Below are 26,493 nucleotides of genomic sequence, written 5' to 3'. Positions count from 1 at the left end.
TGGAATTATTGGATCATATGGTATTTCTACTTTTAATTTTTTGAGGAACATCTACACTATTTTCCACAGTGACGGCACCAATTTACATTCCCAACAACAGTGCATGAGGGTTTCTTTTCTCCATGTCCTCAGGAGGCAATTTCTTTCTCAGAGTTCACTGCAGCTTTTCTCTTAAGTCCTGTTTTGAACACCTTGATTCTGAGAAGTCAGATTGGTATTCAGCTTTGGCAGGATTGCCTCACTGAGTTCAGGTATAAAGGATTCTTTGGAGGTCAGATCTTCTATCAGTTGCTGGGACATTATCTTGTTAAGTAGCATGTCTTGGTTTGTCTTTAGTCATTATTTGTTCATCATCAGCCAGATGGTCACCATTTTAGGACCTTACTCACTTCAAGATAGCGTTCAGGATCATACTATAACATATGGATACATTTCGATTAAAAGAAAAATAGAGCTTTCTTTATTAAATGACTTAATGTTTGGCATTTTACAGTTATCACATATGCAAATGGGATCTTAGAAATATAAGCATAATTTTATTTATGTCTTTCTTAAGATACCTTAAGAGAGAACATTTTATATCACACATTGTTTATTTGTATACTATTTCTTTACCAGAAAGTTAAAGCAGAGAGCAGATCCCTTTCATCTTTGTTTTCCTAACAATATCCAGTAGCATACAGCATATGGGTAGGTGCTCAGTAAATGCTTGTTGAAAGAACAATAAATATGTAGATGAAGTATATGGTTTTCCTTCTTCATGTCTTATCCTTATCCTCCATATTCAGTAAGTTTACTTTTTTCCCAAAAACGTTATAAAAAACTGTTTTTCTCTTTTCCCAATATATTTTCCATAAATATCTGAGAGAATACAATTTACTGCTCCTCTTATTTAGAAAAATTTGCTTGTATGTGTATTGGTAAAATCTTTCCTTAACAAACCTTGCTTGGTGTTGTCCATTCCAGATAACTCCCAAGTATATGTTTTCCAAGCTGGAGGAGACAAAGGAAATCAGGGCAGAGAAAGAGGAAGTGATCTGGTGTGAGGGTTCTTACACCTGGATTAATTTGGTTTAGAGTGACAGCAGGGCCTGGTGGCCTCAGTGGTGCAGGGTGGGCCCTGAATGAGCACAGCTTCCTATTCCGCCCATTCTGACTCAGCTGCCATGCAATTTTCCTTCATGTTACTTAAGAGCCTTACTGATTTTCACCACCAATACAGCTTAATCTTTAGAAATAGAATCTTAATATTTTGCTTATTGAGACTGTCTACACCAAACTTGGTGACCCTGCATTAGACTCCTTTGTCTCTTTCTTGGTCCCCTTCTGGAGCTGTGCTCAACTTTCAGGTATCTTGTCTCCCTCCTCCTTAAGGCAGCCTTCTCATGCTGCTATTTCCTGTCTGATCTGGAAGTCCTGGGCTCTCATTAGAGCCAAGCACCTGCTGCTTCAGGCCAGCCTCCTCATGGTTACTAGGGATGTCCCTTAGCCCTCCCTCAGCAAGCCTGTTTGTCAACTGCCTCACTCCCTGGCAGCGCCTATTTTTATGCCAGCAATATTATAGCTTTCTCACGTCAGCTTCTCTTCGCAACGCTCACTTAAATGTGGTTGTATTATCCTAGGAAGCTTCCCACCCCAGAATTATTTTGGAATGGCATAATTTCAAGTCTATTGGCCTGGAAAATGTCTCCAAGAACGGGAAGTTCTCACCCATGTTACTTTCTCGAGCATAAGTTTGCTTCACTGCACTTGTGTGATTAATGTTAGTGAAACTGTCTATTTGTGGCATGTCTTTACTAAATAACTCTTTAAATACAACTCCACTGTGTAAATAGCTTAATACAGTTAATCAGAAGAAAATAAACATAGAATTGTATTATAAAAGCACATGTGCTTTATTGTTAGCGGAACCCAAATGTTTTCAGAGCTCATTAGCCTGAGGTACAAATAAGGTCATACCACAAATGGCCATGTTTCCTGGCTAACAGCCCTACTTGCTTATTTGGAGGACCTTGGCCCTTCTAGCTCTTCCCTACATCTCCCTGATGATTGTTGAGCACCTCCACAGTGTTTCACATATATATTTATGGACAGTCTTCTTGTCTCTCATATTCTGAGGCTGTATAACTTCCTTGTTAAGGGCATTCCTCCCGTCAAGAAAGGTCTTACCTGTACTACAGGTGCTTCCATGCCAACGTGGCTTCACTGTTCCTAGGAACGTGTTGCAGCCTGTCTCAACAATACTGATAGCTCAGGATGCTAAAAGGTGCTGTGTCCCGTCGAAGAGAGAACAACCCCACGTAAATCAACTTTAAATGTACTTATTTTTATTTTGATGTGATGTTGGTGCATTTTTGTGGATTGGAGTGTGAGGGGAGAGAAGACATCAGATTCTCAGATTTGTTTTCATTTTTTAAAATTTCCAAGGATAGTGAAAGAGCTATCACATTGAACTTGGGATAGAGAGAGTGCTAGTTTAGACTCTCTTGGTTCTTCAAGAATGTGAATGGTCTTGATTCTGGAGGAGTGCTTCACTCACATTAAACTAAATATTGAAAAATAACTGATTTTTCTGCATTAGGTGACATTGGTTTCCCAGTGGTCATTTGTTTGTTCTTATATTATTTGATCTTTAGAAGTGTTTGACACATATAAGTACTGGCTACTTGTGAAGCACTTTCTTCTCGTGGTATCTCTCCTACCTCAATGGATACTCCTTTTAAATCTCTTTGCTGCCTTCTCTCTCTCTCTCTTTGTTCTCTTAAGGTCAAGTACCCAAGGGCTTTTGTCCCCTGAACCTTTCTCTTCCTCTACACTCTATCTCATCTGCTTCCATGGCTTGAAATTCTATCAAGTTGCCAGTTCTATCATGCCAAATTCTATCAAGACTCCCAAATCCATCGCTCCAGTCTTAATGTGTACAGACTTGTAAGTTTCTGGTTGGGGATGTAACTGAAATCTCAAACTGAACGTATCGCAAAGAGAATGCCTACTTTCCTTTCCCAGACTTGTTTGTGTTCCAGTCATCTCCATCTTTTTATGTTCTCAATCTGAACACCTGATAATTTCTTCACTTTTCTTTTTCTTTCACTAGCCCCATCCCAATCCATCCTCAAGTTCATCTGATGAATCTGTTAATTTATTTCCATGCCCTGATCCTGATGTGTCCATTATTTTAATTTCTACTAAGCTCTAGTCCCAGCTGCCATCATCTATTCTACAGCAAATGATTCCTGTCTTTCTGCTTCTATTTTTCCTTCCCTACCACCTCTATTCTCCATGAGTAGTCAGAGTCATTGGTTTTAAATTAAAATCAGCTAATGTCATTCTCATTCTTTAAAATCTCCGTCAGATTTGGAATAAAATCTCAACTTCTTAAGTAAGCTCTGTGCCCAAAATGGGCCTTGAACTCATAACCCTGAGGCCAAGAGTCACATTCTCTACCAACTGAGCCAGCCAGCTGCCCCCAAATCTCAACTTCTTATTTTGGCTTGCTAAACCCTATGCAGTATGGCTTCTGGCCACCTCTATGACCTCTTCTCCTACATCTGACCACTGTCCCCTCTCTACTCAGTTTCAGCCTCCTACCTCTCCTTCTGTTGCTGGAACATGTTAAGCTTTTTACCACTTAGAGCCTTTGTACCTGCTGTTTCTCTGGTCCTAGTGCTCTTCCCACAAGCTTCACATGGCTCTTTCTTGTCGCTAAAATCTTAGCTTAAATGTAGCCTCCTAAGAGAAGTCTTCCCCGACAACCCCACATAAATTAGTTACACAATCACTCTCGATCTTATTAACATATTTTAGTTCTTTGCATAACACTATTTTCAGACTTTATTCTTTGTTGATCATAAACACTGTAATATCAGTAAACTTTTATATATATATATATAACTTTTATACCTTTTTAAAAATATTAAGTTATTTTCACTAGTCACTTCAGAAAATATCATTCTTTTTGATGACATTTTTCAGTGCAATGAGTTCTAGTTATGAGTGAAACTGTTTGTCTTCTATATATTTGCAGTTTCATAGACTTGTGTTACTTTAAGTACTTAAATGGATTAATTTTTTTTTCTCATCCTGGAAAGGAAACAGCTAATTATCTACCAAACTTCCATTCTTCCCTCTTCTTTGATTATTAGGGGTGGAAATGGGTCTAAACAGCATATTAAATATCTCACTCTCCATTGAAGATTAGGTAGCTTCTTACATAAAAAGTAGAAGTCATTAGGTGAAATTCTTGGGAAACCTATGTAAAATATACTAAGGTATTAGGCACGGGCCCTTTTTACTCTCACCTTTTTTCCTTCTTGCTGTTTGGAGAATGGACATGACAGTTAAAGCTGCAGCAACCATTCTGTGACCATGAGACAACCATAAGCAAGGAAAAAATTCAAGAATAATGGAAGGGAAAAAGATCAGACACACTGGAGGTTTCTAATGATTGAATAACTGTCATACCAGGCTTGGACTGCAGTCTCTGGATTTATGCATGACAAAGAAATAAAATTCCATTCTGTTTCTTAATCCACTATTTGAATTTTCTACCATATTTGGCTTAATAATAACTAATTTCCCTCCCTCTCAAAAATTACAGCATCCTTTTGAATATTGAGTATATCAGAATGCCAATCTTAACAAACTGTTCCATAAAATGTTCTTTCTATTAATTTTGAATAAACAATTTAGCATAATTTAATTTTGGAATTTGTGTCCATATTCTTGTTGTTCTTTCTTTTGATAGTAGCACTTTGGCTTAATGAAGAGAATATGGCCTTTAAAGTGAGATGATTGTGAATTTGAAACTTAGCCTTGTCATTTATCTGACCTCTGTCAAGTTTCTCAATTTATCCAAGCCTAACCTTTTACATTTTACCTTATTAGTACCTCATCTAATTTTAGTGAGAGTAGAGCTAATGGAAATATTCTTTCTTTTGTTTGAAGTCATAATTCTACATAAGTGTCTAATGTGTAAAAAGTCAGTGGGCTACACATTTAATATTTGTATAGTACTCTACATAAATTATATTTTAATTTAATAAACCCTGACATAAATAGGCACCCCATAAATGGAAAAAAAACTCAAATGCTTTAATGTTTTACTATGACTGTCTTATCATTTCCATCATTAAAAATGCAAATGATTATTTTGGGGGAATTTACAGGTATTTTAATTTTCAAATCCAGAACACATTCCATTAGAAGTATTCACATGGGATAGTCATGTTAGATGAAGTTTTCTATTGCAATTTCTGACTCTTCTTCCAGAGTACCTTACCCTAAGATTTATAAGATTCACAATTATTGCCAAGATGTGATGTGATTTTGTTTCCTGTGCTGAAGTTTTGAGGTTTGGGAAGCAGAATCCAGAAGTTGCTCTTTTCCCTAAGTTTGTGAGTTGTCATCCCTAAAGGTTTTCACCTTATCCAGTCCCTTGTTCCATTGTCCCCAAATGTACTCAGTTGACACATGTGGGAGCAGTTCCCCCTGTCATTTGGGAGGTGCCAATTTACTTCTATGAGAGACAGGCTGGTTTTCACATTACACTGGCAACTATCCTGGACTTTAAAAAAACAGCTGTGTGGTTGCCAGCTGACCTGCTTTCAACCAAGCAGCTGCTGCTGAAAGTCGGGGTAGAGTTTGTAAATCCTTGGGGACTGAGAGTTGCTTTATGCCCACCTTTGTTTGAGAATATGAAATGTCCAGGTTGTGAACTTTGTGAATTGCTTCCACTCCTGATCGAATCATAGCAGATGACGTTATGGCTGGCTGGTTTAAACTGACTTACCAGAAGATCACACTGTTGTGTGTGTGTGTGTATACCAAGAGTTGTATGAATCCAATTATTCTCCTCCTCAAAAATTGCTCACCAGGTTGAAATTAGTGAATTTTTGTGAGAGAAACACCTGTCTTTTCCCAGATTATTTTTGAAGGAAGACAGTGAAAATATAAACAGAAATCTGTGTGTGGAATATGGTGTTGAATGACATATTTTTCTTGATAAGAGAGAGAGGAGGCCGAGTCATGCAGTTCCATTCAAACACAAGCTCAGACACACACACACACACACACACACAGAGCTGTTTCACATGGAGTGACTGTAACTATGGATTTAGATATCTTTATTTCTGTCTTCATGAAATAAACTCTAAAACCATGGAATAAACTCCATTTATTTTTGCTCTTTTTACCTCCTCACCTGTACACTGCACAGTAATTTAGCTCCCCAGGACAGCTTTTAAGATTCTAATCTTGTTCCTGTCCGGCACTTTTCTCACAGCAGTAAGGAAAGGATTGGCATTCCTCCACTATTGTATATAAAGGAGAATCCATTCTTGGAAATAAGGGCATTGTTTATGTTGAAATTCCCTTAGCTTAGCTGAACCTTCGATTATATCGCCCATTCAGATAACCAGATTTTTACCCCCTGTGGTCTGTTTCCATTCTCGGAGAATTGTCAACAATTTATTTCTGCTCTGGCGATTATTTTCATGAGTGAGAGAAAAAGAGACATCTGGGAAGATTTTGGTAACTGAGTCATGTATATAAAACTCTAAGCACATTTTTAAAAGATACCATGTGAGAAAATATAGCTTTTCCTAAAACATAACAAATTGAACTTAGTTACTGCTGAGATGGCATTTGTAAGCTGTGACAATTTATTTATGTGAATTGTATTGTTAACTTGATTCCATATATCATGGAAAACATTATTTATAGTTCATAAATCTGAAGAATATTCTTATTTGAAAAAATTCATTATGATTTTTGTAATTTCCTTTTAAAATTTTTATAATTTCTTATGGATTCCAAATGCAAATTAAATAATTCTATTATTTTAGTGGAAGTTTGGTGAATTTAGAAATAGATTGTATAGACGTGATCTAAAAGAGGTGTGTCAATTTTATACAACATAATACTAACAATGTAAAACCTCTAACCACCAACTAAGATTTGTCATTTAATTCTGAAACATTTTGTTTCTCTTATTTATTTATTTCTTAGACACTTTCATCTGGAACCGGTAGAATGTTTGCAAAGACATATAACCATAGTTAGTATATTTCACTTAATGGGAAACACTTCTGAGTATGTGTTCAGAAATTGGAGAAATGTTGCTTCATACACTGTTATTCCCATTGCTGAATGTTTACAAGGACTAGAGAATATTCAAACCAAAGGCAATTGTTTTTGGGGGGGGCGGATTTTGTTAAGTTCCATGTTTATGGTATTGTGTACAAAATGCACATAAAAGGCGTTTTCTTCTCTATTCCTGTTATATTAGAGAAGTTCATGCCCTGCTCTTAGCATTTTCCAACACAGCTGTAGAGTAGTTTAAAGCCTATTTTTTAAATAAGTGATGCTCAATTTGTCTTTGATGATCCGGATGATTCAGGTGAGATGGGAGCACGGTCGGGCCCTTATTTGCATAAAAATTAATCACAGAAAAATGTAAATTGATAAAATTTTGCCTGGCTTTTTCCCCCTATTTGAGAACCCGTGGATGGCTCCCAGAAGCAATCATCTCAGTATGGGGCCGCATTGGATGCTGTACAAATGATCACATTTGTGTTGAATACTCACTCATTTAAATGTCAGCACTGATGGGCCAGTACATCAGGAGAAAAAATGAAAAATAAATACACAGCAGCTGAAGACTATCAAATCTGTGGGCACTCTTTAGAGATATATGATCTAATGTGAAAAAATTGCAGATTAATTATCCTTTTTGCAAAATGGTAATTGTTTTAGTATCACACCAGAAAAAAATCTACAATTTATTTGGAATCAAACAAAAAACAGTAATGTTAAATACATCATTACATCATTGTGTTTATTAGAAGCCTGCAATTAATTCCTAAGGCTCCTTTGGTATTTAAAGCTGCATAAAATGAAACAAAAGAATGTTGCTATTAATTTTCAAACAACTGCTTATCTTTTAAATCAGTCTGATTTGTGTGAAAAGGAGGCAATGTTATGAAATTTAGGGGATATTGTATATTAACCTAATTTTATTATGTTGCTGACATTTCTGGTAATATATTCATATACCCCATTAAAATTGTAATGTTCGAATTTGAAGGTTTTTGTTCAGTGGTGTGTAACTTTAACTCACTGTTGAAGAAGTTGCAAAGTGTCTTCTTAACAAAAGATGCTTTAAGAAAAACAAAAGCAGTACTGAGAAAAATAGTCAGAAACTGTGAGACCTCCCCAAACAGAAAATTCTCTGTTCCGTCCTTAGTGTGTCATTAACATGCATGTGTTTTCACACATGTAATTTATGTGAATATTTGAGATTAAGAATTCATGTTTAGCTATTTTAAGGAAAATAATAAAACCCAAAATTTTCTTAAGTAAAAACAACTATGAGTGATGTCATTTTCACTCTGAAAGGTGGGTGAAAGTCATTAATATCATCATCTTTACAGTTCTCTGATCCATTTATCTCTGTCCCCACATAGCTCTCCTTGGTTTCTATGTTCCAGCTGCTTTGGTGTTCTCAGTGTGTGATTTGCATACAGCATTCTAGTACAGATGGAGTTTAGGTTCCTTCTTATTATTCTATAACTTTAGCATAGATTTTAAATGATTGAAATGTTGAACATATCTTCATTAGCCAGGGAAAAGCAAAGTTAAAACACAGCCTTTCCACCTGCTGACTTACAAAACTCCCATTGAATTCATGTTATATTAACCAAAGTGGATTGTGGCAATACACTAAAAATATTTTGAGATGGTTGAAATCTATTGTTATTACCAAAGTTGCTTCCTAGATCACTTAGAGAACAGGGAATCTAAATCGACCAACACTTAGAGACCCTGCCTTTTCTTTTTCTTTTTTTTTTTTTTTTGAGATTAAATACACCTTGATACATAATAAGAATAGCTAACAGTTTGAACCACACATTTAATGTCATTTAATAGTAACTTAACATTTAACACTGGAATTCACCCCTTCCAGAGTGCCAACAGTCAGACACTGTTCTGTTCTTTTATAAATAACAATGTGTTTAATCTTTGTAACAACTCTGAAGTAGGTATCATGTTATCCCAAGAGTGACATGTCCAAGGTCACCCAGTTAGTCCAAGGTGAAGCCAAGATTTAATCCCAGGGGTCTGGCATCAAAATGCTTGTTCTCATCTACTCAGCTCTGCTGACAAATGCCTGGTGGGCACCTCTAGGTGCTAGGTCTGGTGCCAGGTGGAGCCTTGACAAGAGAAAATGCTTTACTTTTGTGAATTTATAATTTTTTTCATATATTTGAAGCTTGAATTTATTTTGATTTTAAGTGACACATCTTAAAATTTCATTTTATTAAGGACTTCATTTTAAAAATCTACATTTTATGTCATTTCCAGACTAAAAGTTAAAGAACAGCTTTCTTTGGCAACTTCGAGGTATCTCATGAACATTCACCATTTTTCTGGACAACGTTGTTACTGTTGATATGGATCATTAGAAGCAATAAAAGAGGTCCTTGTCCAACTTGACAGTTAACCATTTTCAGAATATTTGGAAAAGTCCATGTGCCTCATTCTTTTCTCTTTCCCTGGTATATTTTAGTGGCTTATGTAAGAGCATTGCTTGCATTCATATATCCATGCATACATCCATTCAGTTATTCAACCAAGTCTCCTCTAAAATGTGCAGGATTGGGATAAAGACACACATGTCCATTCTTTGTTCCACCCAGACGGAGCCATCCTTTGGACATTTTCAGTACTAGTCACTGCACACCAGCAATGATCTGTTCTCAAGACAGAATGAAGGAGGAGGTTGTTCATATCCCTGGAAGCAAGTTTGGGGCTCTTTGACCAGGGAACCCTGAGGTCTCAGAGAATAGGCTAGAAGTAGGGAGGAGACACAGAGACTCCAGGTGGGCACCTCCTCACCCACTGAGCAAAGCAGCAAAAGGGAAGGGGGAGGCTCAGATCAGAGCCCTTGGTTGCCCAAGACAATAGTTGGTGCTGTATTCTACAAATGTTTATTCAGTGCAGATTCTGTACCAGATTCTCTTTTGGGCACTGGATTGCACTGAAACAAACCAGACAAAATCCTTATGTCTAGTGGAAATAAACACCATTTCTTATACACTGAATTTTATGCTTCCCATAGTCTCATGCTATAATAGATGTAGGACCGTTCACATGTGTGTTTGTTCAGAGTTTCCTTTGTATCAAGCACTGCATGAGAAGGAAAATACAAAGGACCCTTTAGAGGCTCAGCCTTTCACCCACCTTAGGGAGGCTCAGAGACAATGGGAATTTGCTCTTGGTTCTTGTCTCTCAGAGTGACATTCTCAATTTTGCTGTGATAGAACAGAGGTATGTCCATCTTATATCCTGATTTTAACAGTTTACTCAACAAAGTTATCGGCAGTCACACTTGAACTGAATTCTTAAAATTTTAGCGAAAACTAGGCTACTTCCTGGCCATTCAAGGCTCAGTATCTATAAAGGGATCCCCCCAACCCCCATGTGGATTGTGTGATTGACTGAGCTGTAGGGATCTGAGTTTACTATGAGTTCTTCTTAAGACTTAAGACTTGTATAAGCTGAGTTCGTCTTATGGAACCTCCTTTCTCTTCATTATGAAACAATAGGCTAGATAAAATAGTTCATATGTTCCTCTCAGATTCAAAGAAGAATCATCAGGACCTAAAACCTGGAAAGAGAATGTGTCCCCCATCCACACTTGGTCACAGTAATGAGAAAGAAAACATTAAAAAGCAGTTGGTAAGATGCTTTAATGCTTCCCTTGTCATGAGCTCAGTTTTTCATCATGCCCACAGGGTAGCATAAATCTTGCATTTCCGCAGTTTCCCATCAGTTATTTGAGTATATCTGGGTGGGTAGGCTAATCCTACTGATGAATGTCTACCTGATTTTAATATTTTCATTATGGCCTAATTTGGAAAGTATCATGACATTAAAGTGCTTAAGAGTCAAGTGCTTCTCCACAGTGACTTGTGGGGTGCCCAAAAGCCTGATCACAGAACAGAGGCCATGCCATAGTCTTGCAGTAATCGTAGCAATGGAGTTGAAAGAAAAGGGGAGAGGGGTAGAAAGAGAGGAGGCATCAGTTGAGTTTATACCTAGTATTGGCCAAAGAGATCCTTTAACACAATTTTATTTGAGCATTTACATTTAAACATTTGCCACTGAGAAAGCATAACAAGTTATGAGAATGAAGGCATTTCATGGTGATTAAGTTTTTAGTCCTTTGGTGGTCAAATGCAGACCCATTTAGGCAATTGAGGCCATTTGTATGGGCAGAGAGGTTCCTGGTTGGCTTGCTTCTTAAATCATTCTTTGGATACCCAACAAAAAGCTTTTACTTTTCTTCTTTAACTTATGGAATGTTCTGTCCCATGGGAATCAGTTCAAACTTGTTGTCCCCCGCTGATGTCCCTCTACTCTCAACTTCTAACAATCTATCAGGCTCTCCCATCTTACTGCCTTCTCTTACGCTATACTGCACTGTTGCGCTATTGAGCGCTTCAAATGTGGCTAGTATGCCTGATGAATACATTTTTTATTTTACTTAATTTTAGTTCATTCAAATTATGTTTAAGGAGCCACATGTGATTAGTGGCTGCTATGCTGAACAGCATAGCTCTGTGGAATCATATTTTACCATGTATATTCTGTCCATCCAAATAGGAAGACCAGACATTCTACTTTTATACTTCTTTTTAAATCCCCACAAAATTTAGCACAGGGTTATGTATATATAGTACATGTAGGTGCTTGATGATTATGCTTATATTTTTAAAAGATCATAAGGAATGGATTACCTTCAAATATGGAGGTGTGAACTCTCATTTTAGAGCCTTTGAACTCTGAACTAGATAACTGCCCCCTCTAACCTTTACTCCTCTGTTCTTATAAGAAATATTATTTGGTGTCTCCCATTTTGAGATACTGTGCCAGATTTTTAGGGATACAGCCATGTGCAAGGTGGCCAGGATCTTTGTCCTCAAAAACCTTGCAGCATAGAAAGTGAGTAGGAAACTAAACAGATGGTTGTTGTTTATGTCTTAAGTGAATCTTGTTTAAAAAGGTCCAATATACGGAAGCACTGAATCCAGACAGTTCTGAGAAGATCACACTAACTTTTTAGATCCACGCCAGAGTAGGCAGATCACCTACAATTGATGTGGATGATTATATAACTATTAGAATATTTCTTTTTATTTTGATCACTTCCTGAATCAGAGTTAAGTAATTTTAATTTACTTTATAAAGTTTGTTTATTTATTTAAGTAATCTCTACACCCAACAGGGGGCTAGAGCTCACAACACCAAGATGGACAGTCACATGCTTTTCCAACTGAGCCAGCCAGGTTCCCCAGAGTTAAGTAACTTTTTTTTTTTAAGATCTTATTTATTTGACAGAGAGACACACAAGAGAGGGAACACAAGCAGGGAGAGTGGGAGAGGGAGTAGCTGGCCCCCTGCGGAGCAGGGAGCCTGTGATCCTGGGATCAGGATCTGAGCCCAAGGCATTTTGCCATTGGATAAACAAGTGGGTGTACGTTAAGGGAAGGAAAGGACAGAACAGGAGCTGATGAGCAGCGCACAGCATATCTACTTAAGCTTATTTGACCAGAACTTTGCTAACTGGCTATACCTAAATGCAGTCAAATCTTGTCTTTAGCTGGATAGCCATGTGGCCATTTAAAAATCGATAACTACTGAAGGAAAGGAGAATTATTTGGAGGATAACTATTCCTTCCTGAACTTTACATGGGGAAATACTTTATGCAAAAAAATTGACTAGGCATAACAAGGACTGGAAAATAAAAGGCTGTAGATCTAAATCACTCTCTTCCATCTAGAACTCTGTGCTTTTACTCAAAGAATCATGTATTTTGCAGTTATTATATGATACCAATAGATTGCATTCTTTCTCCATTTTTTGAAATGGCATCTGTCTTCTCCTTCACTAACCCAAACTCATGGGAATTTCATGTATTTAAAGTTCAAGGGATGCCTGGGTGGCTCAGTCAGTTAAGTGTTTGACTCTTGGCTTTGACTCAGGTCATGATCTTAGTGTTGTGAGATCGAGCCACACATCCAGCTCCACACACAATGGGAGTCAGCTTGAGAGTCTCTCTCTTCTTCTCCCTCTGCCCCTCCCTTTCTCTCTCTCTCAAATAAATAAATAAATCTTTAAAAAAAATAAAATTCAAATATCCTTTAAGGATTGCCTTCCCCCCAACAGTTTCTTTCCATAATATAAATCTCATTTTATTTTCTTTCCATTAGTTGTAACTGTCATAACTTCTATTGAGAGTGCCATTTTTTTTAGTTAAATGTATTGTTTTCAAAAATTTCCCCAGATACATAATTTTTGCTTCGTCCTAAAATGTGCCACCTTTGCTGAGGGCAGAAGCTCTCTAACTTTTTTTGGATTCCCTATAGCGCCTAGCATTATGTAGGGGAGAAAGAGCAGGCACTCGATAGACAGTTAGTCATTTATCTAACTTGCACAAAAATCAATACAAGAACTTAAGAGAGCTTATCAAAGAGCTGGGATACCAGAGCTAACCTATCAGGTCCAGATATGTGATAAATGAAATAGATTTTAGGAATTCACAGATCACATGGGGCTCCAGTATAAGAAATATTGTTGAAGGAAGAATGAATTTTTTAATTTGTTTACAAATCTTGCACTTGATAGAGATTTTACTGTAGTTGCAAAGAGAGCTTTGCTTTTACACAAGTATGAAACTGAGTATGAGAGATAATGATAGGTTTTTAGTGCTGAATACAGATTACTTATATGTATCCAGAATCTAAATAACCAGGAAGCTCAACCAACTAGAAAAAGAAAACAAAATAGAGCAGGTCAAAGACTTATTTTAAAAAAGCAAAGTTGCAAGAGATGTCAGGGTTGGCCTTATATCCATCTGTACATCCATTATTTTTTCTACACTAAATACATACATATTGCTAGCAATTACCATTAATGTATGATAAGTTTCCACCATATTTCATTAGTGATCTCAAAAAAATAACTTTGGATTCTGTTAAGGGGCTTAATTAATGGTCTTCAACTTAATTAATGATCTTCAACTGAGAGGAATATAATGTAAAACTATGGAAATTTTTATGAAATTAATATTATTTTCAGTGTAATTTTTAGAGCAATTTCTCATTCTTAGACATTCCTAGTTACACAAGATGGAAACATGATCATAAAGTTCTCTTTCTTAGCCCCTACTTGCCATTAAAATCTAGTCTCTGTCTTAGGTACTTTGCTAGTAATCAAGATAATGTAAAGAGATGGGGCAAATGGGAATATGTAAGACAGATGAACAAACTGCAACTATATTTATTAGTTTATGTAAAATATTCCTGGAATAAAGTAGAATAATGTTAAATATGAAAAATTTACCTGATTTTTGTGTATTTTGGCTTGTAAATTAGTGATGCTCCAGTCTTTGGTGCCTTATTTCTGATGGGGTAAATTTATTTGAAATTTTAATCTCAAATATAATTATTTATATAGACTATTAAATTTTTCTTTAATATTTAGTGCAAATTGCAAAATAGATGTAACCTAAAATATTTCAGTCAGTGGTATTGTTATAAGAGTAGAAAGTTCTATAATGGCTCTAAGATTTTTTTAACCATTATTCAGTGTTTAAAATAATTAGCTTGTATGTATGATTCTGATTTTAAATGATTTCTTCCCTGTCTAGAGGACTAGAACCATGCAAGACTACACAATAGTTCAAATACATGAGAGTCTGTTGAGGTATTATTAAACCCTATCAAAGTAGGTAGTTGCTGTTGTTATTATTATTATTATTTATAACCTACTTATTTCTTCCTTTTTTTTTTCAGACATGAGGTACTTAAAGCTAGTCTTACAAACTGATTTCTACCAAAATCAATGTATGAAATGTATTAGCATTCTATATGAATAATATGCTATTTGCTGTTCTGGGGGAACCATGCAATTTAAAATTAATTATGGATGGATTCTAAGTGGTCTAATCTGGGGCTTAGATGACCTTAAAAACTGAAAAGTGACCAGTTAAATAAATAAATAGGTCTTCATGCAAAGCAAAGAGTTAAAGAGCTTCCCTGACAATTGTGGAATATGAGTCTGATCATTTTTACATGCACATTTGTTAGACACTGCTGATTTGAGTTGGAATTGCCAGAGTATTTATAATTTACTCTTATCAGGTCCAAATTATATATTATATCATATTTTATTACTATGTTTATTAAATTGTTGGATACAACATAACTGTGTCCTGATAGAATATGAAAAAGACAGTTTGCTCTTCAACTGTTAACACATTTAGTTTTGTTTTTATTTTACTGTTGATTTCTAAGAGTGTAAAATAATACCTCTCTGTTACAGTGGGTATCGTCTTGCACAATTCCTCATAGCCTGCCAACACACTGAAATACCATCAAAGGCACTGGACTCCCAAAACATTATCTGAAGTGTTTTTGTTTCCCATAACCTTTATAAGATTAATTGACTGGAGCATTCTGGTGGAGCTGTGAGTCCATTAATCAGACTAAAATTGATATGCTCAATCCTGAACCAAGTTTTTGAGGGAGAAGGTAACTGAAATGTTGAATTCTCCTGATTTTTTACCTTTTAGGCTCAGGTAAATCCACGAGGATATTTTAACTTTGGTCATACCCCTATCCTTGGGGGCAGATACTCATGAAATATCATAAATAGAATTTTGCCTTTAATAGGAACACAAGGTTAATACAGACAATATTTTAAATAAATAAACTTGCCTTCAAACCTTATTTGGCGGCCTTGCAAGGTGTGTGTATGTGTGTGTGTTCAAGTAGGTCTTTCCAAAGCCTAAGATATTTTGTTTTCTATAATGTTTCTATTAAAAACACCTAATTGTTCAAGAATACCCTTTTTCATATTAAAGAGAAAAAAGGAAAATATTAAATAGAGATAAATTCTTCAGGAACTAGAGAAAGGCTGCCTGCAAGCATTGCACAAGTCACTGTCTCCACCTAGTGTAGGCTTTCAGGAACTAAGATTCTGGCGTCCTTAACAATGCTGTAAAAGTTCTAATTTATGTTATGCACATGTAGAGTCATCATAGCTTGGCCTGCTGGTGCCATTACAGTGAAGGGTTTGTCAGCTCTTCATTTATAAAACAGAATATTAAGATGTCTATTGCTTTTACATAAAATCTGGGGCTTAGATGACCTTAAAATACTGTGCGGGAATTCTGAAGTCTAATGGCCTTTACTCTACGAGAATGTTTATTAACAGTGTAAGCTGAACTTGACCAGCACCCTTTAAAGACACTGATGGCCTGAAGTTATATGGGAACTGCAGCCAGAAGAATGAATATTTTCCCTTTCTTGAAAAACCTTGGAATTAAACTGAAAGAGAAGTTTCTATCCATGCATCCATATAAGTATGCTTCTAGAAATTATGAGCATGTGGTAAAATATGGTTGAAGTTCTATTTTTGAATCATTACACTTGATAATTAAATCCTGTCCCCACCCGTTATGAAAAAATACCCTACCCAAGTGTATGACTGGCTAGAGATTTAAATTACCTCTCCCTACCCACTTTTGGTGTTTTCATTCTAGTGTCCTAGAAAACTATGGCTTGGAGCAGCATTTATATATGCTACGGTTTCATTAGGAAGTACAGTCCTAGGTCAGCAAAAGTGGAAGAAAAAGAAGAGTGTGGCTGGGAAGGAGGGAAATAAGATACTAGGTGAAGTATTAGGGAGGTGGCCATAGTTTCTAAGTAATCTCACTTGGGATGACTTTACCAGTCTTGTCCAACCACTGTATCTTGGTGAGAAAGGGAAAGGCATTTATTTATTGACTTCTTCCAGGACACATGGACCACCTTCTCACCTCTGGGTTATGTTAGTGACCTTTCTAGGGCCTTTTTAGGTAATTGCTGGGGAAGCCAGAGCCCATGGTCTGTGGTGCAGTGTTTTATCTGCATGCTGAAATAGTGGAAAAAAACCCATTAGATCTGAGAAATGGAGCCATTCTGGCTCCTGATATTAAGGTAGTTATGCCAAAGCCTGGCCCTCCTGCTAGAGGTGGATGAGATTTGGAGGTAGTAGGAGATGAAGTGACAGCACTAGTGGCTGAGGATCTCCATTGAGCATGTGAACAAGGGAAGATTATACGGCTGAGTGAACTTGAAGAGACACAGGACCTGGGCCCAGTCCTATTTACCTCTTGCTCTACTCCAAACCACTTCACCTCTAATTATACTCAGATCTCATAAGCAAACAAGATGACCTCAAGTCTGTCTCAAGAGGGGAAGTGGCAGTCCAGTACTTCAATGTGGTCATCTGTTAGATTCTTCTAAAATGACTTAAAAAGGGTTAGCAAATGAAGCCTCAGTCCCCTCTGCTCACCTGAAGACTATAATTGCTAGGCATTAACTCCCTCCCCCTCCACCCATTCTAGATTTCTCTTACTCTTGTCCTGCACTTTGTTTAGTCTGCATTACTTTATCCAAGACTATATCCCTGAGAGGTCTCGGCTATTTATTTCTCTGTCATTATCAGACTGAATGCTGCATTTGCCCATTTGCTCTTTCACTGTGCATAGAAGCACTGAGTGATGCCCCTGAGGTCCTGGGTTCCAGACTTTTGCCTCCTCCTCGCCTCCATTGTGTAGGAGAAAATTTCACACATAATGGTAATCAAGATCAGTTTTCCAATCAATAGAGCGACTCCTTTATTGACCTTCTGATCTACCAGCATGAAGAGCCCAAAGTGGCCAGGTAATGTTAGTTTCTATAGGTCAGTGGGAGACTTATTGTGTCTTACAGAAGAAGTGTTCCCACAGTGAAAATTAGCACTCTAACCCAGAAAAGCCTGCTTTTGGAAACAGGAGCACAAATTTTGAAGTTGACCATAAGGATGGTAAGGGCCAACCCTCCCTCTACCCATTGCTTTCTGAACCCATACATTCTACCTATTGAGGCCACAACACACATACTTCTGGAGTCACTGCATATACTGACCGTTTACGGTAGCACCCGAACCCTGCAAAGTGTTTCTCAAGCTGGAACCTTAGTTGAGACTCTAAGGCCACTTCTCCATTCTGTCAGGCGAGCTGCTTTTGAATGATAAAATACAATGTAAGACAAGTGGATCCTGTGGCTCATTCTTACACCTCTTTTGCTATAAAATGTGTCCCTTATGGATAAACATTTTCATGAGCACTATGGTCATTCTGTCCACTTCATTGTTGAGAACCTCTTCTATGATGGATACTCTCTCGTGGGCATTAACATGAGAAATAAAATTCACATGCTTTGTATCCTACCCGTGGGTTTATCTTCATACCTTTTCCTCAGAATTCCATATTCTTAATCTTCCAGTTTTGCTTTTTTGAAGCTCCTGAACAACAGTCCAACTCATTAATCACTGCCCATGAATAAATGTATATCCACGCTCTCATTACCTATTCCTTTCTACAAAGTAGATGATCAAGTGTGCTACTCACAACTGTACCTCATAGGACAAATTCTTCTCACCACTATTCTTCAGAGCCACACCCAAGCTGGACTCTAATCTAGCAACAATCCACTTCTGACCAGCACTAATATATCATACTGACTGCTTTGCGAACCAGGCTTGACTCCTTCTGTCCAATGGCTGTATAGAAATCCCCTTGAGGACATATGTGTACATTAAGGAAGAGTAATCATTGCAACAGACTAATGCCTTCTGGACTTGGCTTGAGCCTGATCCTGAATGTACCACTGCCATTGTACAGTAGAATGTAGTTGCGTCTGTCTTACCTTATGAAATGAAGGGTATGACTACACCCAGCTCATTAGAGGTGGTTCAGATTTCATAGTCATTTGAAGATACAATGCTCCAGTTCTCAGTCTCAAAAAAAGCTTCTCAATACATCAGGGATTATTTTTCAAAACACAGAGTTGTTTCCTATTGTAGAGTATGATCTTGCTCCAGAATGCCAGGGTCTGTACTGCAACAAGAGTATGGGGCTTACCAAAGACTTAACACAACCTCCTTAACACTTCAGATACCTCTAGGGCCATTGGATCTGCCAGGTCATTACCATCCAGGAGACAGGGAAGCTTGTACTACCACCTGGAACTGCTTCAGATTCCCGTGATGCTCTGAATGCCTGTTGAAATTGACAGCCTTGTGGGATATCTGGTAAAAGGGTCACAGCAGTATTTATGAAGTGTAGTACATGTTGTTTCTAAAACCCTAAATCCCAAATCCATCAGTGTGCTCTTTTGTTGTTGATGCAGTAAGAGGTACAAAATGCAACAACTTGACCCTTATTTTAGAGGAATATCCTTACATATATCAGGCCAATGGACATCTAAAAACTCCATTGATGTAGCAAGCCCTAGATTTTTATCGGATTGATTTACCACCCTCTGGGAAGCAAGAGGAGACTAACAATTTTGGCTACTAATATAGAAGAAAACCAAGAGACTGTGAGTTCATGGAAGTCAAGGGAAGCCAAGTCAAGTGAAGAAAGTATTTAAGGAAAGAATGATTTTTGCTTAGACATTGATGTGTAGGTGTATCTTAAGAAATGAGTTTTAACTTTGGAAATGTGAAAATCCTGATGGGGCAGTTTTAATGGAGTTTCAGAGGTGAAATTCTAATTAGAATTGGTCTAAGAGAAAAGGAGAGAAGAAGAGGAGATGAATCTTTTAAGGAATTTGCTATAAAGTAATACAAAGAAATGCGGGGTATAGAGAAAGTTCTTTTTTTTTTTTTTCTTTTTTAAAAAGATGTTTGACTGTCAGATATTATGCAGGTGGAATGACTTAGAGGACAGGAAGTTGAGTAGTGCAGGGCAGGAAAAAAGTCCTAGATGGAAGAAGATAAGCATCTAGGCCATAAGCAGAAGTTTTGGCCTTAGACTGGAGTACAGACTGCTCCACTGTAACAGAAAGACAGGCAAGGTGTAGGAGTCTAGAGGGAGAGAGAGTGGAAGATTTGCTGATGGGAGGAAAAGGAAGGTCTCTTTTGAACACTTGTGTTTTCTCAGTGAAATAAGATCTCCAGCAGCACTGAGCAATGGATGGCAGGGTATGGGAGGCTTAATGAGAAGAAAATGATGTGTTTCTCAGAGGCCTGGAATCATTGGGCTGGAGGATGGCAGAGGGATGGCCCAGAAGTCCTAAGGGCCACTTGAGGCTTGTGGTTGTACATTTAAAAATAGTGATTAACAGCAGTATCATATCCGATGCTCCCTTTGTATAACAAATACTTTGTAATAATCCTTTACTATACTAAAATAAAAATGCATAGTTAAGATAAACTACACACCAATATGATTCCTAAAGAAATGCCTGTCTAGTGATACTAATAGTAGTAAAAGAAAAACAATTTAAAAACAAAAGTAATATACATTTCAGTATAAGTTTTCAGTACAGCTATACTGGATGACATGATTAAGTTTGCAGGTTTGTATTCCTATGTGTAATATCAGCTGAATATGTGAACTACAAATGCCAAATTATACAGTTATGTTATACCCGTGACTTAAAAACCATGAATGGTAGTGTCATTAGTGATAGGACTTTTCCAAAAGAGTAAATGACACATGAAGCATTGAACAAATTTTCCTTCTTTGAGATATTGGAGGGTGTTGCACTCTTAGAAAATTTGGTGTGTATTATAATCATGCAAAAATATTTTGTTTATTATAAAAGGTAGTTTGGTTTTTGACTCAGATAAATTGGTATTCACCTAACATCAATCTTTGGAGGGAAATTTGAAAGTCTGTGGTATACAGAACAAACTTTCTTTGTGTAGGACTTCCCCAAACTTTGAAGGGCATTTGGTATTCTTCATTCCCTGCCAGTTGAAATGAAAGTAACGTCCTCCAATCATTGTGAGAACCCCAAACTCCTCAAATTCTCAAAACACTCTGTAATATATCCACACTGCCTCCCACTCTCCTTGATCTCCATTGATTTATTATGATTCCATTAGTAGTTTTTTATGTGTTTTCTCTAGCCACTGTTCCACTGTTAATGTATAGACCTACAGGAGGTGACGAATTGGACCAGGGCTGGTTTCTTTCTTTCTTTCTTTCTTTCTTTCTTTCTTTCTTTCTTTTTTTATTGACTACAAAGAAGGAAGGGTAGGGCAAGGAGTCAGGAAAGGAAGGTGGCTGTAATGCTGAACCATGAATCCTACCTAAGTGTAGAGGGAAGAGTAGACCTGGCTGGGAGGTATGGAGTGTGACAAGGTGATAGGAACAATGGTTTGGAACACCTGGTAGAGTGAAGAATTGTTATAGTGGGCTACTTAAATGTGTGAACTAGAGAAAAAGGAGATGATGGTGAGAAAGTGGGCTTCTTGCAATTGATATTTTAGAAGTGGTACAGTTATTTGTAATGACCAGTCCATGAGAAGGGTAGCTGATATGAAATGGAATTAAGATGATTAGAGGCACTGAGAGGCCAGAGGGGATTGTCTACTTAGATTTTTAAAAGACATTGAGTGATTACAGGAGCAAGAGGGGGAGAGACAAAAACAAGCCAGGATGGTAAAATCTTCAATAAACGAGAAGGAAGGCTGCAGAAGAACTGGTATAAATGCAATAAGGAAGGGTAATAGATGCTCTGGGCTACTAATATGTGCTTCGAAGCAAAGACCTTTGGAGAAGGATGAAGGAACAATAGTCTGGAAGTGGTTATGAGGAGCAAGAAACAGAGCTTCCACACATACCTTCAGGGCCTGGAGAACTTGAGATGTGGATGAAAAAAATTACAACTAGAGAGGTTTGCAATAAAAGCAGATCCTTAAGGGATTGCCAGGTATTCAGGAAAATAAAAATTGATGTGAGCCAATCATGTGTATTCCCGTCATTTTCACCAGCAACAACAGGAGCTTGCCATCTTCTGAGATTTATTCACTTTCCCATAGTTCAAATATGTTGCCTGAAAGAATGAGCTTTCCATTTCTCCTTAGACTTCGTTTCAAGTGGTTGAGTATCTGATGTATGTAGCTAACACTCTGGGAGGCACTGGGGAAATTAAACACGATTTCACTGAGAAGAAGAGAAATGTAACACAGGGGCTATATGCCATGGCTTATAAGAGACTTCAACTTGGTTCAACCTGGTTCCATGTTGGTAAGGAAGAGGTCTTCCTTGCCACCCCACCCCTTGCTGCCGAGGCCCCAAGAATTTCCATCAAGCTTATAGGAGATTTAGTATCGCAAATGGTTCTGACTGGGGCTAGGCTATTTCAGAAAACTTTTAGGCTCAGATGACCACCACATATGCTCAAAAAGTATAAGTGATGGGTTGCTTCTTGTATTCTCACTCATTAATCAGTGATTTATTATATTAATAAATGTCTATCATTTCCTCTCTAGGCTCAGTATGACTCACTATATATAGTGATTATTCTCTTGCCATAATGTTAAATTTTATTGGCTAGTACTGATTTAGGAGTTTTACATCTTTAATTTTTTTTAAACTTCTTTTTAGCATAACAGAATTCATTGTTTATGCACCACACCCAGTGCTCCATGCAATACGTGCCCTTCATAATACCTACCACCTGGGTCCCCCAACCTCCCCTTCAAAACCCTCAGATTGTTTACTGTATTATTTCTTAAATTATCACTGATAGACTTTATTATGAAGCTTATCTCTCCTTCATGGAATAAATTAACTAGTTTTCTATATATTTATGGTTTAAAATATTTTATATAGCATGAAAATGATCTCTTTCATGAGCTGTGAAGTTATGTGAGCAAGGGCATGTTCTTTATTTTCTGGTTCAAATCTATGAGGTTTAAAAAAATCATTTATTTCATTAGAATTTTTGCATTTATTAACTTACACATGCATAATATACTCTTTCAATCTTTTCTATGTCAAATATTTAGCTCAATTTTCCGTTTGGTTTGTATTATATTATTCTAGATTTATTTGCAAGAGATTTGCTAATTTATTTTTATTTCAAAAACATTTCTTTGAACCAGTCTACTGATGTTCTATTTTCTAATTTATTTATTTCTATTTGGATATTATTTCCTTTCATCTATTTTCCATGGAACAATTTTATATATATTTTAAAATAATTGACTTGAATGTTTATTAGTTCTTCTTCTCAATTTTGCTTTTAATAAAAAAAAGCGCTTAACATTATGTATTTACCTTTGAATGTAATTCTAGATTATACATTTTCACTACTTTCTAAACAGCTATTGATCATATTTTTTTTTCTTCACATGACATAATAGTATTTGGGGAGACAGAATGTGTTTTGTTTGTTTTAAGGATTTCATTTATTTATTTGAGAGAGAGAGCGCACGCACAAGAGAGAGCACTAGGACTTGGGGAGAGGGAAAAGCAGGTTCCACACTGAGCAGGGAGCCTGATAGGAGCTTGATCCCAGGACCCTGGCATCATGGCCTGAGCCTAATGCAGACACTTAAACAAAAGCAGATGCTTAATTGACTGAGCCACCCAGATGCCCCAAGAATGTGTTTTTTTAATAATGTTATTGGAGTTGTAAATTTAAACTTCTATTTATATCTAGTTTTATTCTATTATTTTCCACAAAGTGTGGCTTTTTAATTTTCATTTTAAAACTGTATTTAAGTTTACATTGTAAGTATGTGACAAATACTACAAATGTTCAAAGAATTGTTGAGAAAGATATTTTTTGTTAGTAGGCTACAATGTATATAAATAAATAATACTAATATTTATTAGTTATACCAGTCAGATATTTCATATCCTTATTTGTTACCCTAAAAAAATTTACTGGGCGGTTTATCTCTGTTTGTCTTGTAATGATGTCTCTCACAATAATTGTGTTAATGTCAGTTTCTCTTTGAATGTCTAAAAAGTTTTTTTTTTTTTTCTGTTAGTATTGTTATTTATGTCATTGTTATTATAAAATGGTTATTTACTGACTTTTACTTCAAATTCCACTGTTATGACACTACCAATTTTTCCTGATTTTTAAAAATATTTTGAAGTGATATTTAATTTTACTAAATTCCTTTTTGTCTCTTATTTTGTTTTAGGTGGGCCATAAAACATGAAGGGACTAATAAGCCAGGCCAGTGGAAACATTCCAGAGTTGAAAATCCGCTCTGGAACAAGCTTACCTACATGTGGCCAGTTCTTCCCAGTGGACAACTTAATGAGGTTGTATCTTTAGTATAAGAGGTGGTTGTTGAGATTTTTCTTTTAGGCCCAGTATGTGCTCATTTTTTTTTGAAAATTTCCATGAATCTTTTAAATTATATTTATTAGGTGCAAGAGATCAATTAATTCTGCTTTTGTACCAATTCATTAGAAAGATGCATTTAAGTCTCTCATTATGAAAATGAACTTATTTCTTCTTGTGGTCTGTCAAATTCGTTAGAAAGATGTATTTAAGTCTTTCATTATGAAAATGAACTTATTTCTTCTTGTAGTCTGTCAAATTTTACTTTATATATTTTGAAATTTAGTTCTTAGACACATACATATTTAGAAATATTATTTCTCCCTAGTGAATTGAAACTTTTATCATTATGTAGAGACTCTTCTATCTCTAGGGAAAAAATCTCAGTTGTACAATATTAATAGAAATAGGCCAGCTAATTATTATTATTATTATTATTTGCTTAATATATTTTCTTTCCATCCTTTTATTTCTATATTTTTATATCTTTCTGTTAGAAGGGTCTCTAATAATCAGCAAATAGTTAATATAAAAACAATTATCTGACAAACTTTATCTCCAAACTAAAGGATTTGGTCTTGTCTATTTATTGCCTTAACAGATATATTTAGATTATTATTTGCTTCCTATTTGTTCTGCCTTTCCTGTGTTTCTTTTTTTCTCATTCTTATGTTCCTTTAGATTGATTTTTTTTCTCCGTTTGGAAAAAAAGCTCTACTAGTTTGGAAATTGTACACTCCATTTCCATTTTTTTTTGTTATTACTTCTTTTCCACTCTTTTTTTGTTATTACTCTGAATGTTGCAGCTTGCATATGTAAATGATCAAAATCTAAAGTTAACAAATGTATTTACTCTTCTCTCAAATAATCAAGAACATTAGAAAACCTTAACTTCAATCACATGATTTGTAACAAGTGCTATTATTTTCGTGAATTTTATCTCTTTGTATTTATTTATTTACTTATTTATTTTTATTATCATGTTCAATAAGCCAGCATATAGTACATCATCAGTTTTTGATGTAGTTTTCAACAATTCATTAGTTGCCTGTAACACCCAGTGCTTACTACCACACGTGCCCTTCTTAATACCCATCACCCAACTACCCCATCCCCTCATCCCCTCCATTCTGTAACCCTCAGTTTGGTTGCTGGAGTCCAGAGTCTCTCATGGTCTGTCTCCCTCTCTTATTTCTTCCCCTTCAATTTTCCCTCCCTTTCCCTATGGTCCTTCATGCTATTCCTTATGTTCCACATATGAGTGAAAACATATGATAACTATCTTTCTCTGCTTGACTTATTTCACTTAGAATAATCCCCTCCAGTTCCATCCATGCTTGATACAAATGGTGGGTATTCATCCTTTCTGATGGCTGAGCAATATTGCTTTGTATATATGAGCTACATCTTCTTTATCCACTCATCTGTTGAAAGGCATCTTGGCACAAAACAAACACATAAATCAGTGGAACAGAGTAGAGTCCCCAGAAATGGACCTTCAACTGTTCAGTCAACTAATCTTTGACAAATCAAGAAAGAATATCCAGTGGGAAAAAGATAGTCTTTTCAATAAATGGTGCTGGGAAAATTGGACAGCCACATGCAGAAAAATAAAATTGGACCATTCTCTTACACTGTACACAAAAATAAACTCAAAATGGATGAAGGACCTAAATGTGGTACAGGAATCCATCAAAACCTCCTAGAGGAGAGCATAGGCAATAACCTCCTTGACATTGGCCACAGTGACCTCTTTCAAGACATGTCTCTAAAGGCAAAGGAAACAAAAGCAAAAATAAACTTTCAGGAATTCATCGAGAGAAAAAGCTTTTGCACAGGAAAGGAAACAGTCAATAAAAGTAAGAGGCAACCAAGGGAATGGGAGAAGATATTTACAAATGACATTACAGATAAAGGGCTGACATCCAAGATCTATAAACAACCTCTAAACTCAACACCCAAAAAACAAACAATCCAGTCAATACATGGGCAGAAGACATGAACAGAGACTCCTCGAAGAAGACATACAAATGGCTAACAGACACATGAAAAAATGTTCAACATCACTAGCCATCAGGGAAATACAAATCAAAACCACAATGAGATACCACCTTAGACCAGTTAGAATAGCAAAAATTAACAAGACAGGAAACAACAAGTGTTGGTGAGGATGTGGAGAAAGGGCAAACCATCTTACACTGTTGGTGGGAATGCAAGCTGGTACAGCCATTCTGGAAAATAGCATGGAGTTTCCTCAAGATGTTAAGAATTTTATAATCTTAAAAGCTTCCACAAAATATT

At 36.5% G+C, this 26,493-nt stretch overlaps 1 protein-coding gene across 1 annotated transcript in view; it reads left to right on the top strand.

Moving 5' to 3' along the window:
* DCDC1 (doublecortin domain containing 1) overlaps positions 1-26,493 on the top strand; it is a 214,437-nt gene that overhangs the window by 115,620 nt on the left and 72,324 nt on the right. The window contains exon 12 of the mRNA XM_032843444.1: positions 24,047-24,170. Coding sequence (XP_032699335.1) covers positions 24,047-24,170 — 124 coding nt within the window. The remainder of the gene's footprint in view (positions 1-24,046; positions 24,171-26,493) is intronic.

This window comes from Lontra canadensis, unplaced genomic scaffold (genome assembly GCF_010015895.1).
Source record: "Lontra canadensis isolate GAN:19392208 unplaced genomic scaffold, GSC_riverotter_1.0 scaffold140, whole genome shotgun sequence".
NCBI lineage: Eukaryota > Metazoa > Chordata > Mammalia > Carnivora > Mustelidae > Lontra > Lontra canadensis.
The sequence above is the reverse complement of the archived record's forward strand: the minus strand, read 5'-3'. Positions and strand labels throughout refer to the sequence as shown.